The 15380-nt window shown below is 53.0% G+C and overlaps 2 protein-coding genes and 1 long non-coding RNA gene across 4 annotated transcripts in view; 1 reads left to right on the top strand and 2 right to left on the bottom strand.

Annotated features, from left to right (window-relative positions):
- The window catches only part of LOC104149484 (uncharacterized), a 50152-nt gene that overhangs the window by 16071 nt on the left and 18701 nt on the right, over nt 1-15380 (bottom strand). The gene's annotated exons all lie outside the window — the stretch shown is intronic.
- Nucleotides 83-10964, bottom strand: FAAH2 (fatty acid amide hydrolase 2). The gene is made up of 11 exons (XM_068956580.1): nt 10758-10964; nt 10549-10631; nt 9966-10099; nt 9384-9593; nt 7928-8047; nt 7132-7267; nt 5734-5851; nt 4692-4811; nt 3530-3641; nt 2449-2643; nt 83-1419 (listed from the first exon to the last, which is right to left on the bottom strand). The coding sequence occupies exons 1-11, from the start codon at nt 10962-10964 to the stop codon at nt 1244-1246; spliced, it is 1611 nt and encodes a 536-aa protein (XP_068812681.1). The 3' UTR covers nt 83-1243.
- Nucleotides 10109-15103, top strand: LOC138068697 (uncharacterized). Its single transcript, XR_011143367.1, has 3 exons — nt 10109-10253; nt 12215-12304; nt 12403-15103. It is a non-coding gene; the product is annotated as an uncharacterized lncRNA (long non-coding RNA).

Below are 15380 nucleotides of genomic sequence, written 5' to 3'. Positions count from 1 at the left end.
ATCACAGAACGTGGGGAGCACGCAGGGCAGCACAGTTGCAGCATAGGCCTTCAAGAACAAGGACACAGAGATGGCAGCAGACTGGACGGATAGACTTTTTAATACCATCTTCATTATGTACACCTTGCACACATTCATTGCCCCCTCCCCCGCCCCGAAACGGCCAGCAGCCTGCATTTCTGCATACATCCACTTACGGAGGGGAGAGGGGCTGGAGAGCAGAAGTCAGCAGCTGCCAACATCTCAGGAAGAAGTCGGGTGGTAGGAACAGAGGAAGCCCATCAGGCTGGGTGACCACAAACATCCAGCCCACTAGGGTGGAAGGGGATGAAAAAATGGGCAGGAGATGCTTTAGCCATCTCAGCACACAGAGAGTAGCATTTAAAGAACTCTGCCAGCGCTGTTAAAGGCTTAAAAGAGCACCTCCCTCCCAGAAAAGCTCTTCCTCCCTTGCTCAAGCTTACAAGACCAGCTCCTTCTCAGAAAAGCTCCTCCTCCTTCGCCCATTAAGGCACAGCACAAAGGACAGAGCCAAGCATGCTATTCATCCCACAGAAGAGCTGCAGTGAGTAGAAGATAGGTCATAAAGCTGCCAACAGCTACGCTTTCAGCATTAGCAGCCCCTCTCCTTCTGGATACAGTGTAAGAGAAAAGCACTTGGCGCTCTCTGAGTCCAGCAGGGCTGCAGGGGCCAGCAAGCCTCTGGTGCAGGAAGGCCACTGGCATGCAATCTCAGCCACATGAGATGTGGGAGACACTGAGGAGCAAGGGCAAACGTGCCCAGGAGAGTCTCAAACATGGTGCTGGGAGGTTGTCCCCAAGCAGTCCAACAGCACCCAAGCTCCTGCCAGCCCCCTCTCTCTAGCCTTTACCCAGCATCTCTAAAGCAGCAAGTGTTACAGAGAAATAGTGGTCTCCGTGCCTAGGGAAACGTCAGTGCCTGCCCCAGAAAGAATATGGGCAGGCTCAGTGCAGGCCATCAGGGGCTCCAGAGGGACCACAGTAAAGGCAGGTCTCTCCCCTCGCAGATGGTGCTGCGGGGAGGAGACAGCTCCAGTGGGAACGGTGAGGTTTCCCCACATCCCTGCACTGCTCACAGGGTGGAGACACTGGGCTGGTCGGCTTCTCCCTGTGTGGAGGGAGCAGGTAGTGCTCTGATGGTATCGGATATCAGCATCTGTAGCCAGCCTTTGTGAACACAACCATCTCTGTCCCTGCCTCCTCGGAGTCCTGGAAACCCATGCTAAGCTTTCCCAGGGAATACCCATCCTCCGAAGGCCTTCTCCAGATACCGGGCTACCGCCAGCGTCAGGTGGTCGTTGTAGGCAGCTGCAACCAGCTGGATACCCAGTGGCAGGCCCTCGCTGCTCAGGCCTAGCGGGCACTGTGTCACAGGCAAGCCCAAGACGTTGAAGATAGCTGGAAGAGAGAAGGTTGCATCAGAACAGACACTGGGCACAGCAATCAGTTATGCACAGGATAAGTCACTCCCTCACTCCTCAAAGTTCTGACACCAATGGGTAACTGCTATCCTGCATGTCTCTGGGCTCCTGGAAGCAGGTCCTCTCCACAGTGGTACAGTCAAATCATGCAACTACCAAGCAGCAGAGACACGTGACAACAAGGAGAAGCTGCTGGCCAGAAACTCCCAAGTGGATTCCTATCAGCGCCATGCCACTAGCGCCAGCATCACAGACAAAAAGTCCACTGACAAGTAATGATACGCTCACATGGCACGCCAAGATCTGCTTCAGAACATTGTTGCTCTAGGCACCATCCCTACATCACTCCAGAGCCAGACACCACTGCAGCGTGGTGCTGAGATCAAGGAGCTCAAGAGCCAGGAAAGCCACGTAAAGAGTCCCATAGTTCAATCTCAGTACCTCAGGACACGTGGCAGCCCTTGGATGCCTACTAAAACACTGTGCCAACAGCTTTAACACACCCCTTTAGAACAGAGAAACTAGGCCAAGTTTCTCTGCAAAGGTGCTCCCATCAGAGATAAGATACATCAGTCAAACCTGTCCCACTGCAGACAGCAGGCATAAATACTACATAGTTTTAAAGCATGGCAGTAATTCTTGCCTGATGTTCTGGAGCAGCGACACAACCAGCTGCAATGCAAAGTCCACTATTAGTGACATAAATACTCCAGTTAAAATACTCCTGGCATTCCCCCGAACAGGTCTCCCCACCAACAGCTCTGTAGGCACAATGGTTGCATTGAGCTCCCCCTACAGCTCAAGGGAGCCACATAAAGGCCCACAGCAGCCCGAGCGCCTGGCTGCTGCTGGCACAAGCACTGGGCATCGCAAACCTCTGCACAAACTGTCACCATCACCTCCCTCACTTACAGGGGAGCGAAACAGTGCAAGCTCCCCAGCACATGCTGTTACAATAGGCAACGGCAGGTCTGAGACCCCTGCCTCAGGGGTCAGGGCTGCTCACCCGTGTAGGCAAAGTTGAAGGGCATGCACAAAGGAGAGTGATGCCTGGGAGCCACGGTGGGATGAGAAGGGTACAGGAGCACCCCATCTGGCCCCAGTAAGGTCTCCATCTCAGCCTGCAGGCTCTTCCCCATGCTCACCAGCTTGGCATTCCCACCAGGGTTGAGTTTCACCAGCTTCTCTGTCAACCCTAGGGCTACAGGGCAAGAGCACAGACAGGAATGCAGCATTAGAGTGGAACGAGCAAGAGAACTGTGTGTTACACGAGGCTAGAAAGCACATTATGCAGGCATACACAGTACTCCCCACCTCTTAAAGAGTTAGAGATGAGGCAGGGGAGTGACCCAGAAAGCCCTTCTCCCTCCAGGCCTGCCTGATCCCAGAACACATCTGCCCCTGCATGCAGTATGACAAGTCTTCTGCTACCTGTTTGCTAGGGTAAAGGCTTTCAGACCGCCTGACTAAGGCTTGGTTCTGCTGCTTCAGGGAGTTTTTCCAGCCGCTGGCTCACTTCACCTGGATTGAGCAGAAATGCCAGAGGTACCATACTCCCACAGGCTCTCATGAACACAGAGGCCCAGGCAGAGGTGGCAGAGTGAACTTGGCACTTCTTAGACAGCAGCAGCACTTGTATCAGGCACTAATAAGGGTCCTCTACTGTCTGTAATATGGGTTAATCCCCAATGCTGCTAAGCAGCGATACACACAGCTAGCTCCCTCTAAGCCCTATCACTTCTGGCAGAGCTCACAGCAAGGGGCAAACCCTGCCTGCAGCTCTATTACCCTCACTTTTCCTTCTCTGGAGATGTCCCGTTCCTGTTTACTGAAGATCTGACCAACTCCCCCTTTCCCTAGAACACACACTTTCCCAGGACTTAAAGACACCAAGTGTCCTTACTAAAAAAAAACAATCTGAAGCTGCCCAATACAAACTCTGGAGCCCCTTCATGTGTCAATGGAGGGATGCTTTCTTTTTTTTTTGTTCTCTCTGCAATAAATTGACAAACAGACCCCTCATTTAACAATTCACCCAGCCCTCCCCACCCTCAACCTGCATGCCACTTGGCTCCTCACAGACTTACCAATGGCTGGGAGAGTATGGGAAGACATCCCCACGAGCCACTTCATCAGCTCCCACAATGGCCACACCGGCTTCCCATGATCCCCAAGCAAGTCTGTGAATAGCTGTGCCTCCTGCAATCACACACATCCCCTCGTTCAGCAACAGCTCACTGTGGTTAACACACAACACTGAATAGTGGAGTGACAAACTACAGCTAAGTCTACAGCTGTTCAATTACCCTAATTATGTTCTGATGAGAGAAAAAACAAATTTCCCCACAAAGTGGGTCAAGGGCAAACTATTCCCACTTTCAGACAGAAGGAGACATCCATCACAAGCTTTACATAGTGCTTGCACTAACCTAAAGAAGCAGGAGGAGAACCTCTTCCTGCTAGACATACCAAGAAATCATCTCTGGGAAAAGAGTCCCCCTCACTGGCACCTTTCAATATCTCCCTTCTCTGAGACGATGCTATGAGAGATGCCCCAGATAACATTCCCTGGAGGTATTTACCATTGTTACGTGACTCCAGAGTCAGGAAAAGTGAGACAGAAGGGAACAGACATGCCTGGAGCCTACATGGCAGAAACACACTAGGTATACTCTCAGGAGTTTATTTTTGCTATGAAATACTTCCATACCTGCACAGAGCATGGCATGGGAACTAAAAATTGAGGGGAAGCAGCTGGAACACAACAACTGACCTCACTGAATCAAAGCACATGGAGGGCAAAAAAACAACCAACCACGCCGCCTACTCCATGCAGGCCTGCTGGTGAAACGGTGCTAATTCAACATTTTCAGTCCCGGGCTCCTAACACATATTAATCCCAACCTGCAACACGGCCCTGGCCTGAGAGGCACAGCACAAACGTTAAGAGAACTAGACAGAAAGCTGTCTGCTTGGCTGACTTGATATCAACTTGTACAGAAAAGGCCAACATGCTCAAATGCTCTCTCTCCCTAAAATGTCTTGCTCCTCTGCCAGGAGCCACTTACCAAGTGAGAAGAGAACATGTAGCTCTGGAAATAGATGAGAAGAGGAGAGCGGGGACAAAAGGAGCACAGAAGGCCTTCAGCCAGGTGTGGAAAGTCTACAGCTCTCCATGTCTGGCTCCAAAAGAGCTGACTCTTCTCTGCTACAACAGAGTTTGCACCTTTGCCCAGCTCTCTTACACACCTGTCCATCACTGTCCTTGGAAGACATCATGGCTGACCAGATCTGGAAAGAATACTTCATCTTGTGGATTGCCACACGCCGAACTTGGATCCCCAGCTCACCTTCAATGTGCTCCACCACCTAATGAAAGCAGCGGAAAGGATTTACTTCTAAGAGGATGTGACATTTTGCAATTAGTCCATGCAAATCAGAGAAAGGAAAGGCCTGAAGGCGAGACAGTGTGTAGACTAGGGTTCCTTTGCTAATACGCAGCAAATACTGTAGATCTTGCCAGCTCTCCTCTGCAATTAGCAGCTGGAATTTCTTCAACTTGATAACAATAAGCCATGATCTTCGAGCTCCCCAAAAGTCCACCACGCAACCTCCAGCTAAGTGGAATTTGGGTGCTCCAGAACAGCATCAAGAAAGAGCACAGAAGAATTTATAAATCCCTTAAGTGTCGCTCACGTGACAGCACAGCAAAACACTCTACTGTGCAGCCACTGTGCTACCAAATGCAGTGCCTGCAGCCAGGACTCAAGCCCAATAGATCTCTTCCTTTGCATTACTAAAGCCCAGACAGCCGTCTTGGGGGACTGCTAACACACAGCATTCCCTTCACCACACAGTGCATCCTCACAAGGTCTCCATAATATAAAGAAGAGAACTTAAGAAAGCAAAAATGCAGCTATTGCAACGGAAATCGGGCCAAAAACTTTGGATACCCCTCTAACACATGACCAACATATGACTACTGTTGGCAAGGGCATTTGCAACTGCTCACAAGATTTTCATCTCACTTCTGCTGTTACACAGAACAAGAAAAAGATCTTTCCACATTTTTCCACTGCTAAAACGCAAATGGGACTCAAGGCTGCCTAGACAGTGTCCAATCCAGCAGTCCTCCAACCTAACATCATGTACAGGAGCCAGACACAGGCATGCACGGAGCAGGTCACTTTGTCCCCAAGTGACTCCTCAAACTGTTGTCCCTATGTTTTATTTCCATGCTCATCTCAGGGACAGCCAACCGTCTAAATAACCCATTCCAGTTCCTTCCTACCTTCTTTTGGGCCTGCAAGATCTCCTTGTCCACAGGTGACACAAAAATGGACCCGCCATCATGATCCATGCAATGAAATTTTATTTTCTCCAGGGACACCTTTTCATTCAGTTTCAGCCTGCAAAAGAAACAACACTGCTTACAAATCTGTCTCTTGCTTTTCCCCGGCTGCCAGAGCTGCTCACACACTTGTTAATATGAGATACATTTCCTGAAGACAATCACAGTAGAAAGGGGAGTCTCTGAAGCTAAACAAACACCTCAGTGCAGTCCAAAAGCCACCCACCTGCTTGCATGATCAGTCCTAGGCCCCACAAGTTCTGCATACTTATTGCTGTTGCCATAACTCTTGGAAAAATCCAGCTCTCTCAATACGCACCCTGTAATTACAGATTTTGGCCATGGCCAGGGTTAGGAACGCGGCTCAGCGCCATTCCACAGGAGCCATGGCAGAAGTGAAAGTAACAACAAGGAAAGCAGCCACGTGCAGCGCAATGAGCCAGCAGAGAGGTCACAGCAAGGAGCAGGATCTGCCTAGACTGCCCGTCTCTGCTTTGCTCCTTACCGACGCGAGCACAAGCCACTCTGCAGTACAAAGTCTACACTGCTGCACTGCCAGGCTATTCGCTCCTCTCCAACTCCTGGCCAGCCTGTCAACGAACAGCAAGCCCACACATGCCAAAGCGAGTGCTGGGCTCTGCAGTGGCTGATGCTGTCTAAAGCAAGGTAGGGGGACCAGTAGGACCAACTTCCTAGTCCTCCAGGCAGGGAGAGGGACCCTTGTGCCATTCAACTAGTAACATTCCTCCAGACTTTACAGGGGCAGAGGAAAGGCATATATCCCAATGTGGGTCCTGTAATAAGGGAGAGGGGCATCAAACCAGGTGTTTTACTGCTCTCTCAGCATAAAGGACTTCTGAGGTGCACGAATCTACCAAGAGACCAAACAGCCATAGGTCAAGGTGGAGGATGAAAAACTAATTGTTCAGGAATAGGAAAGAGCATGCATAAAAGTCCGGCCCCAAAAGGGAACAGACGTGTTGACACCCAACCAAAGGACAAGCTGGGCTATGCTGCCCGAAGCAGCTCACAGATGAAGCCTCTCCTCAAGCCTCACTTGCAAGGTGGGCATGGCTGACCAAGACAGCCTGCTCCCATGAGCTGCTTAAACACCAGGCATATCAGTGGTGGGAAGGAAAGCTGCATGCTCTGGCTGCAAGGGTCCTACTGAGGCCTGACGCAGGTGAAATAAATCAGCAAGCAACTTGGGCTTCAGAGACCTGACTTTTTAGACAAGCTATCATGTCCAAAAGAGAATGAATAAAAAACGACCTGCTGCGACAGCCAGAACGTAGCTGAGACCAAGGAAAGCAGCACAAAGCAATAAGAGCAACCTACTTTCTGACTCCAGGCCCAGCCATGACCCTCAACATAGGCTCCAAGTCCTCCGCGTAACGGCACATGGGCCCCGTGCACAGGAAGTTGGTCCGCACCCCCCGAGCATTTGGGAACTGGCCGTCGTTGGGCACCACCCCTGCAAGCACAGAGGCACACGGGTTAGCCATCACGTGGTGAGCTGCGTCGCTGCAAACACCATCTCAAGCTAGGCCAAGCCTTGCAAGGACATAGCCTCCTAGTGCAGAAGAAAGCTGTCACTCAGGGAACTGCATGCAACAGCACCACTCAAAAGCTCTTGGTAACATGCATAAGCAAAAAGGAGTACAAGCACCTAGTTAGCAGAGAAAAGAACCCTGCCTCTCTCACTGCGCAGTCACCGGAGTCTGATAACCACCCCCAACCAGGCTTGGAAGGTGTCTTATGTCAACCCTCAGATAGTTACCTAATGCCAGGAAAACTCCCAAGCAACAGATACTGACCTTGGTATTGCATTGTCAGTGTGGGATGTTTTCCCACGTGCAACACACCGCCTACCTCCCATGTACTTGACATTCTGCCATAAAATAACTTGCCATTGCTGAGGCCAGGTTGTGCTCATGCAGTGGGCTTGTCCCATACAGGAATTTGCCTGTTCAGTTACAGCAATCCCACCACATCAAAAATTATGTCACGCCAACTAAGGAGGGTCCTCAACACATTCCTTGCACAGCCCTCCCCCACACATTTCACTTTATGCAACTTTTGCTGAGGAGAGGAGAAGATGCACAGCCTCCTCCCCTCCTCTTGCCTGCTTTACCTGTAGTGGGTTTATGGCCAAAGATCCCATTGAAGAAGGCAGGCATCCGGATGCTGCCACCAATATCGGAGCCCACACCTATCACTGAGCCGGCAGCTGCCAGGACACAGCCCTCCCCACCTGCACAAGAAAAAAGAAAGCAAAAGCCCACAGGTTTGTAACGCAGAACATCCAACAACAAAGGAGCATTTTGCTGCAGCCATTTCCCTTCACAGGTAGATGGGATAGGAGCCACGTCAGCCTTAGCGATGACTGGGGGAAAGCTGGGCAACTCATGCCTGAGTGATTTTCCCTGTACGAGTGCCATACCAGTGCTGCCATTCATAACCATAGTAAGACAGAGCGATCCAAAGCAACGCCAGCTGTAACGTTCAAAAGATACCAGGCAGCTGGACCTCTGAATCACCTACTTGCTTCCTGGGCAATACAGTAGGTGAGCTCTGCAGAGGCCCAGTGACAAGGTAATGAAGCACGCAGAGGACACTGCTGCATTCATCATTCGCTAGCGGTGTCCCCCAGGGGTCAGTCCTGGGTCCACTCTTGTTCCACTTAGTCATCGATGACCTGGAGGAAGGCACAGAGTGCACCCTCGGCAAGTTTGCCGATGATACTAAAGTGGAAGGAGTGGCTGAACCTCCTGAAGTTCAACAAAGGCAAGTGCAGGGTCCTGCACCTAGGCAGGAATGACCCCAGGCACCAGTACAGGCTGGGGGCTGACCTGCTGGAAAGCAGCTCTGCAGAGAAGGACCTGGGAGTCCTGGTGGACAACAAGTTAACCATGAGGCAGCAATGTGGCCAAGAAGGCCTAGGGGATCCTGGGGTGGGTGCGTTAGGCAGAGTGTTGCCAGCAGGTGGAGGGAGGTGATCCTGCCCCTCTCCTCAGCCCTGGGGAGGCCTCCCCTGGAGTCCTGTGTCCAATTCTGGGCTCCCCAGTACAAGAGAGACGTGGCACTACTGGAGAGAGTCCAGCGGAGGGCTACCAAGATGGTGAGGGGACTGGAGCATCTCTCCTGTGAGGAAAGGCTGAGAGAGCTGGGCCTGTTCAGCCTGGAGAAGAGAAGACTGAGAGGCGATCTCATCAACGTGTACAAGTATGTGAAGGGAGGGTGTCAAGAGGATGGGGCCAGACTCTTTTCAGTGGTGCCCAGTGACAGGGCAAGAGGCAACGGGCATAAACTGAACCACAGGAAGCTCCATCTGAACCTGAGGAAAAACTTCCTGACTGTGAGGGTGACAGAGCACTGGCACAGGTTGCCCGGAGAGGTAGTGGAGTCTCCTTCGCTGGAGACATTCAAAACCCACCTGGATGCAATCCTCGGAAATATGCTCTAGGTGACCCTGCTCAAGCAGGGTAGGTTGGACTAGATGATCTCCAGAGGTCCCTTCCAACCTCAACCATTCTGTGATTCTGTGATCTGCTCCCTGCGGAGGGTCATGCTATGGCAACGAGGCTCACCTGAGCTGCCACCCACAATCCTTTGCAGATCATAAGGGTTGTTCGTCCGGCCGTAGACCCTGTTACTGGATTCATACCACATGCACAGCTCACTGCAGTTGGTCACACCCAGTGGGATTGCACCTGCCTGCTTCAGTCGCGACACCACCGTGGCATCCGACGTGGCGATTACGTTGCGGCGGCTGACCAGGCCAGACGTATTGGGCATCCCTGTGGTGCCGGGATCAACAGATAGAGAGAGGAGTCAGTGTCGCCTCCCCAGAGGTTGCTCTCAGGACAACAGGCAAACTTGTCTGCAAAGCTGGCTACAGAGTCCATTTTTCTAGTACCCATGGGAACAGCAGGACTACTCTCTCCTCCTCTGAGGTCCTGCAACATGCCCAGAGCATTTGGGTGTTAAAAAAAAAAAGAAAACAGATACACATGACTGGGTGAAGGGGGACATAGGGGACGCAGACAGGGGAGAGGGAAGCTGTTTCCCACCAAACAAGCCTCACGGCTGCCTGCCACCCTGAGAAGAGCTAGGGCAAGAGGGAGCAAGCTGTGATCCAAAAAGCTGGAGAGGAGCAAGGGCCAACCCACCGTGCAGAGAAAAGGCCTCTTTGACAGTGATGGGAACCCCCAAGAAGGGGAACTTCTCCTCCAGAGATTCATCGCCAGGGGCCTCTGAAAGCAGCTCGTCCACCTGCCGGGCTTCCTCCAGGGCCTCCTCAAACCTAGGAGGAAAGAGCAGAAGAGGCGGTTGCGGCCCGTCTCTGCAGCCTTGACGGGGCTAGGAAGGACTGGAAGTCTCCACAGGGCGGTCACAGGCCTTCCGAATCCAACCATGAGGCAAGAAGCAGTTCTCACGCGTGGCAGAGGCGAGTGCGGGTGAGCACGGTCACGGGGAAGGGAGACGGCGTACGAGCCCGGCAGCAACGGGTTATACAAACGTAACCGTGCTGCAGAACGGGGAGGAACGCGCCCGTAGGTAATAACTGCGCTTCCAGGCACAGCTCTTGGACAGCTCGACGCGGGGCTAGGCCCGGCTAAGCGCGTCGACACGCAACGCCGGCAGGCGCTCGGGGCAGCCAGGGCTGCGCGCGCGGAGGCTCAGCACCCCTGCGGGGCGGCACCCGGGCACCGCAGCCCGGGAGGCCCCCTGCCCTCTTTTCCGCCAGCTCACCTGTCCTTAACGACGGCGTTGGTAAGCGGATTAACTTCTTTGATCCTCTCGATGTACGCCTCAACCACTTCAACGCATTTCACCTGAAAAAAAAGGCCCGAATGCCGCGCGCTTCAGGGAGGGGGCGCCGCGCAGAGGGGACGGCGGGCCGGGGGAGCCGGGCGGCGCGGTGCGGCCCGGCCCGGCCCGGCCCGGCGGGCGCCTCTCACCTGGCGGGCGCGGATGCGGCGCGCCAGCTGCCGGGCGGGCAGCAGTAGCAGCGCGCGCCGCGGCGGCGGCACGGCGCGCGGCCCGGGGCCGGCGGGGGGAGCGGCGGCGGCGGCGGCGCGCGCCGCCAGCGCCAGCAGGGCCAGGCAGGCGCGCGACACCAGGCGCAGCAGCAGCGCCAGGCAGCGCTCCGCGCGCGACAGCGCCATAGCTGCCGGCGGAGGGGGCGGCACCCACAGTGCAGCGCGCCGGCTGCCTCTTCCTTCCTCCCGCCCAGGGGCGGGGCCCGGCCCTTCTGACGCCCCGTTTCGGGGCCGTGGCGGCTCCCCTGGGCGGTCCCGGCCGACGGATGGCGCCGCCCCGGCGCCGCGGTGGCCGTGGCAACTGCCGCTCCCCCCGCAGTGTGAACTGTCAAGGCGGCCTGCCCCCCCCCCCCCCCCCTGCGGTGTGAACTGTCATGGCGGCCTGCCCTCCCCCCTCCCCCCGCAGGGTGAACGCTCAAGGCGGCCTGCTCCCCCCCCCCCCAGTGTGAACGGTCATGGCGGCCTGCCCTCCCCCCCCACCCCCTGCGGTGTGAACTGCCATGGCGGCCTGCCCTCCCCCCCCACCCCGCAGGGTGAACGGTCAAGGCTGCCTGCCCCCCCCCCCCCCGCAGGGTGAACGGTCAAGGCGGCCTGCCCCCCCCCCCCCGCGATCTGAACTGTCATGGCGGCCTGCCTCAACCCCCCCCCCACAGTGTGAACTGTCAAGGCGGCCCCCCCCCCCCGCAGGGTGAACGGTCAAGGCGGCCTGCCCCCCCTCCCGCGATCTGAACTGTCACGGCGGCCTGCCTCAACCCCCCCCCCACAGTGTGAACTGTCAAGGCGGCCCCCCCCCCCCCGCAGGGTGAACGGTCAAGGCGGCCTGCCCCCCCTCCCGCGATCTGAACTGTCACGGCGGCCTGCCTCAACCCCCCCCCCCACGGTGTGAACTGTCATGGCGGCCCCCCCCCCCGCAGTGTGAACGGTCAAGGCTGCCTGCCCTCCCCCCCCACCCCCTGCGGTGTGAACTGTCATGGCGGCCTGCCTCAACCCCCCCCCCCCCCCCACGGTGTGAACTGTCATGGCGGCCTACCCCCCCCCCGCCCCCGCAGTGTGAACTGTCATGGCGGCCTGCCCCCCCCCCCCCAACTTCCCCTAACACTGCTGTCACCCAGGCCAGGGCCTGCTCCCCCGGGGGAGGCAGTCCGCCGCCAGCCCGGCTGGAGCAGCCCCACGCAGCCAGGGGCGCAGGGGCATCCGCGGGGCCGGGTACAAGGCCGGCGGCGGCCCGGCGGCACCAGGCCTTGCCCTCCGGCCCCGCGGCCCTGGCCCTCCTCACCTCGCTGAAACGCAGCGGCTGCCAGTCTGGAGAAAGCAAACCTGGGCAATCCTGTCCGTGCTATTAGGCGCAAGTAAGAGTAATTCTCTGTTTGCTCCAGGCAGCCCCTCCAGGCCTGTAATTGTACCGCGCTGTTTCCGCAAGCGGGAAAAACACCTCTTAACTGCAGCGACAAAGCTGATGAGGAAGGGTAAGTAAGGCAACTTGACTGGTAATTAGCCAGTGATTAAAAATAGCCTAGTGAAGAAAGACTTACAAAAAATTTTTCTTTTCTTTTTTTTTTTAAAGGGCATTTAGGAGAGCAGCTGACTCTCTTAAAAGATCTTCACCGACAAGCTCTCTCGAGCGACAACGTGCAGAAGGAGCCGGAAGCTGCCAGGGCTGAGCTGCCATAAGGGCCTGTGGCTGCGTGCATCAGCAGTGCCTCTGGGTCGCCTACAGGGATGGCCTGTGTTTGGGGGGAGGAGGAGGAGGGACTTCCATGTGCCCCGGAGACTGCCGGTCCGCATCTAAAAGCCTGTCCTCAAGGTCGAGCGCTACACGGGAACAGAGCGGACGTTACCAGCCTGTAGGATTTTAAAGCTGATGAGCTGAAATTTGATAGCTAATTATATCGATCCTGTATGTTTTAAACGCTGAGCTTCATTCTCAAGCTCTTCCCTGGTAAAAGACAGCAATTAAGATACTTTTTTTTTTAGACAAACACTGAGACATTTAAAGCCCTTGATTACAGTAGCCGGCGACTGAAGAACACTGGTAAAAGAATTGGGAACGCTGGAAAAAATGTTGTCTTTTGAAACGAGTATTTACACAGCATCTGAGCTGACTCTGTTAAGTTTCTTTTCCTCCTCATGCTTAGGGATTAAATTCTCAGTGAAAAGCAAGGAAGGTGCAGGTATTCCTTTCCTTATGAAAATATCTTAAGATTGCAAAGCCAACTTGTCAGTATTTATGAAAATAATTTTTGGCACACACACTGTGCCTGGGAGGATACTAGATTGACTTCTCTCCCATAAAAGCCTAGGCTGAACATAAACGAGAAGTCATCTTGATAAATTTTTTTTTACAAGCTCTTATCCAAGAGACATTTTTTCCTTCCTAATGTGGATGGAGGAGGGAAGAAAACAGGACAAATTTATTTCCCAGTTTGGAGTTAATTGTCCCAGGAAAACATAGAAGGCTTCTTCATCCTTTAGTTGGTTTAGTTAGTTAACAGAAACTTCTGAAAATTCACAAAAGCCCCTCCGGCTGTAAAGGCTAGTGGTGTCCCCTACTCCTGGATGAACAAGGGAAATTTTTATGCCCTGCTAATTTTCCTATCCCAGTTTTTCTTTTCCTTTGGCAGGTCTGCCTTGACCACGTGCTACAGCCAACTCTGGTATGGGTTACAAGCACTGCTGTGCTCAGTGCTTCCTCAGACAGATGAGTGTGCATTGAGGCTGACAGTGCAAAGGGAGATTTAAAGCTCCTTTCTCCATTTCCCTGACAGTGCCGAAACACCCATGCGGGTGGCCTTATCTAGGTATACAGCCTTTGCACTTTCCCCTGTAATATCTAAACATCTACGCAGCCTTATATTACAACAGGTGCAGATGGGAAAAATCTGTGCATGTGCCCTCACCTTTCCTCTCATCCGAAGTCATGTGCTTACAACATGACAACCGTAAGACAGGACTTGTTAAAACTTGGCCCATGAAAGCAGCGCTGGCAGCTGCACCTTCAGATTGCCGGATCTGGAACTTGCGCAAGGAACGGCAAGGCTCCCTCAGAGCTTGCAAGTGGTCTGTGTAAGTCAGTGGTCCCACAGCTGCATCCCAAAGCTAGAACAGTAAAATACATCATTTGAAAGGAAATAGGGTGAAAATGTCCCTCCCTCCTAAACTTTGTACGTTGCAGGTCCCAGTTTCTGGGACTCGTTTGCCACTTGTTCCCCCTCAGGTCCTGCACAGCTGTTGACAGACACTAGTATAAGTAAAATCACTCCTGTCCTGGCTAGCTGCTTCCCTTTGCAGCCCAGGAGTTTTAGCAGAGATCTTCCTTATGCAGCCCAGCTTTGCGCTCCAGTTTGCAGTGGAAAGTGTCTCCCTTAATCTTTGTTTGGCAGCTTTCAAGAGCATTGCTTTGAAATTCATACCAGATTAGCTGATCTATACTTGGCATAACCTCCTTGCATCCCTGTTAATCACACTGTATACCAACAGTGTTGCAGATAGCAGCTACTACTGTTTCTCATTAGGTCAAGCAGGCGAGTTTTCTGTGAGTTACGCCAAAAGAACAGCTATCCCAGTTCATGGGAAAAGGTAGCCCAGGTGAGCTTTATTTCCATGACAAATGGAAACTCTGGGGTAGCAGGTGCTCTAGAACTAAAGTATCACTAAGCCTAAGATTAAAATTACTAAAACTGCACTTCAGTTACCAGAAACAAACAAGCAAACAATACCCCATACACACACTAGGAAGCCACGTATTTCCAGATTTAAAAAAAACAAGCCGCCAAGAGCAAGAGGGTTGGAAACGTGCAATGAAGCTCACACATCCAAACCTGTTCCACCACTCTATCGTAAGGAACGCTATCTAGTTAGAAGAAAAACACGTTTTGTAAATCTTGACCTCCTTGAATGTATGGCAGTCGTTATCCCCAGTCATTTCATTATTGCCAATGGCTTAAAAAAAAAGATTAGCAGGAATGTATGGAAAGTTAGAGTGGTTCTGCTTGCTCTATTTATACATGTTGTAACCACTGATTGAGTAGGAAACCATGAAATGCGCTCAGCCCCACAGCTCAGAGCTGGTGGGTAGCAAGGAGACATACTCTCATCAGTGATTTCATGTTCTGGTTACCTTTGCTGAACTCATCAGGCTCTTCTGGATCTTTTCACTAGTGAAGAGAAAATAAAACTTTGGGGGTGTGTGTGCAGAAAGCCTTGACAACTCAATTCTTTCCCATGCAAAATGAGTCATTTTAAAGCTTATCTTTAAAATAAAGCTTCAGAACAAAACTGTTTGTGTAGAACAATGGTGGGGAGGGGAAAGAAAAAAGGGATGTTTAAAGGTTCAGATTTAAACACAAGACCTCAACACAAATTCTTCTGCTGACTCACAACATTCAAAAATTTCCGCATCTCACTCCGTGCAGTGACTGAGGTGGGAGTGTAAGACATCAAATCCTTACTAAAAACCTTCACTGTGGGTGAGGAGAGGCAAGGATTAATTTCATGATCTACAGTTTTAATAATAGGAATAGAATGAGAAGAAAAATTAAAGGA

This window comes from Struthio camelus, chromosome 11 (assembly GCF_040807025.1).
Source record: "Struthio camelus isolate bStrCam1 chromosome 11, bStrCam1.hap1, whole genome shotgun sequence".
NCBI classification, from domain to species: domain Eukaryota; kingdom Metazoa; phylum Chordata; class Aves; order Struthioniformes; family Struthionidae; genus Struthio; species Struthio camelus.
The sequence above is the reverse complement of the archived record's forward strand: the minus strand, read 5'-3'. Positions and strand labels throughout refer to the sequence as shown.